Source organism: Pygoscelis adeliae, unplaced genomic scaffold, assembly GCF_000699105.1.
Source record: "Pygoscelis adeliae isolate BGI_AS28 unplaced genomic scaffold, ASM69910v1 Scaffold38, whole genome shotgun sequence".
In the NCBI taxonomy this organism is placed as follows: Eukaryota; Metazoa; Chordata; class Aves; order Sphenisciformes; family Spheniscidae; genus Pygoscelis; species Pygoscelis adeliae.
In genome coordinates this window covers 2,594,563-2,596,930 of record NW_008825614.1, presented here as the reverse complement: position 1 = coordinate 2,596,930, position 2,368 = coordinate 2,594,563, and the positions used below count along the sequence as shown (strand labels likewise).

The window sequence follows — 2,368 nt, the reverse complement described above, 5'->3', positions numbered from 1 at the left end:
ATGAAACGTGCCCGTTGTGTGCATGGTGCTGCGTGGGTTCACCGAGTTAAGCTCTGCATGCCAGTAATCCCCAGGGGAGCCACAGCGTGATGAGCTCCTACCTGCCTGCTCCGTGCGCACACAGACACAGGCACTTAATCGCTCCCGGCTACCTGGTGAGACAGATTTCCCCCCTGTTCATCAGCTGCCAATGCAGACTTTCTGCATGTTATTTACCTATCCAGCTCCTCCACAAACACACACACATGTGTGTGCGCACACCTATGTAGCCGTGGCAGCACACATGCTCAGCTGTGTGTGCACAGCCGGCCCCCGTGCAGAGCCGGTGCCTGCATGTTGGCTGTTCGCTACCCCCCTTGAATCCCCCTCTTCTCTGGGCTATATGTGGCATTTTGAAGCTCTGACAATCTGCTCCAAATGTTTTCCATATTTGTTCAGCCTCCTTGATTCAAATACCAGGAACAACTCAGCCAGCACAAAGCGAAGCTTTGGGGGGCAAGAAAACTCACACCCCCATCAGCGCGCGCACACACACATGCACGTGAAAACCTAAAGTTCATCGGCATGGGAAAAGAGGAGGAGAAGAAACCCCAGCACAGCACGTCCCTGAATAACCAGAGCCAGACAGGGAAGGCACCCGAAGGGGAGAAAAGCACCGACTCGAGCAAGATGCAGGAGTCCGTGATGAAGAAGAAGAAGAAGCAGAAGAAAACCAAGGGGGATCCCAAAACTGGCCAGGAGGAGGAATCCCACACTTGTTGTGGCTGGGGTTTCCCGCTGCTGTTTGCTTTGTTGCAGCTGGCATTAGGCATCTCTGTAACTGTGCTGGGCTTCCTTATGGCAGGCATCAGTTCTTCTCTGCTAGTCAGAGACACTCCATATTGGGCTGGGATAATTGTAAGCATAAAGTCTGTTTCTCCATAAAGTGCCTTTGCCAACATTAATGCAAGCTGCATGATGCTCCACTTTAGACTAACCAACTGCATGCACAACACCATTTGAGTTATGCTAACTATAAATATTCCTGGGATTAAATGTCTGGATATACTTTCCCAAGGAAACTGCTCCTGCAGAATAACACCGTCTTTCATCTTCTTCCCTGAAATACCCAACAGACCTTAAATAAAATACAGGGTTGCTGTTCACTAGATGTATGTATTAGCTTGTGCTTTGCAGTGAACTCCTGCCTGGTGATGCTGAAAAAAATGTTGATTACTTATGCTGCCTTCCCTCTTTCCCCACCAAACCATAACAATCAGGTTTTAGAAGTGAGAGCATAACTCTCAACTTTCAGCCGGGCGCGTTGGTAATAGCAAGAGGAGAGAAATGGTTGTCTTTTGAGCTTCTTCGCTGTGCTGTGTTGAAGAACCGCTGCAATTTAACCCCTTCCCTGCCTGCTGATCCCCAACTTCTCCCCCACGGGAGGGAAAGACTGCACGTGGCTGTGGGGAGGGGGACGGCACTGGTGGATGGGTAACGTGGCAGGGAAAGGGAGCCCGTCCCAGGGCCCGCTGGTGGCTCCCGCCAAGTCACGCGCAGTTTCGAGTGACACGCCAGTCTCACCGCACGGGCTGGCGGGGACGGGGTAAAGGGCAGGGTCCTGCCGGGCGTAAATAGGAGGCACCGCCAGTGGGGAAGCCCGGGCTGGTCCCCAGGGCTGGCCGCCCCTGCAGAGGTGGGGAGGATGTGGGGGGGGGGGGTCTCAGTGCCGTGTGCGGTTTGGCCCCGCTTGGCCGTGTGCTCAGGGACGTGCGGTTTGCCTGTGGAGAGACAGGATCTGTGATTATGAGCCTGGGATGTGCCATGGATGTAATTTAGTATGCAGGTTTTTTTCCCTAGGCAGCAGGCTTCAGGAAAATATATATTGATGCATTAGCACTGGTTTGGGTGTTGTTAGACTGTAAGAACTCCCAGCAAATAAATAAAACAGCTATGGGAGCATCTCCCATAAATATAATTCCTTGCCAGTTGGAGGATTATTTGAACACCTGATCTGTTTGGGGTTTGCTGTATTAATCCTGCTCGGCGACCCTCCAAAGAGTAGAAGGAGCAGGGCCTGAGCTCCCAAAGGAAGAGCTCCTCCTACTCGTCTCGCCCTTCTTGTTTCTCTTCCAATCGAAGAGGTATCTAAGAGTTTAGAGATAGTTTTGCGGGGCAAGAGCCTACCCTTGCTCGGGAGAACTTCCTCCTGGGGTTTTTGCTGTTACAAGCCAGGGGGGAGTACAGATGATAAAATAGCAGCATGTGACATTTTCACTCCTCTTGTTTATTTTGGGGATTCTGGAGGTCAGATTATGTCTTTTCCAGACAGCACTAGTAGTATCCCAGGTTTGAAATAGCTTTTCAACTAGAAAAAGCTGGGGAAAGA

The 2,368-nt window shown here is 51.3% G+C and overlaps 1 protein-coding gene across 1 annotated transcript in view; it reads left to right on the top strand.

Annotated features, from left to right (window-relative positions):
* Nucleotides 1–417: 417 nt before the first annotated feature.
* The window catches only part of SSPN (sarcospan), a 21,897-nt gene continuing 19,946 nt past the window's right edge, over nt 418–2,368 (top strand). The window contains 1 exon segment of the mRNA XM_009332816.1: nt 418–897. Within this exon segment, the coding sequence (XP_009331091.1) occupies nt 418–897 (480 nt within the window).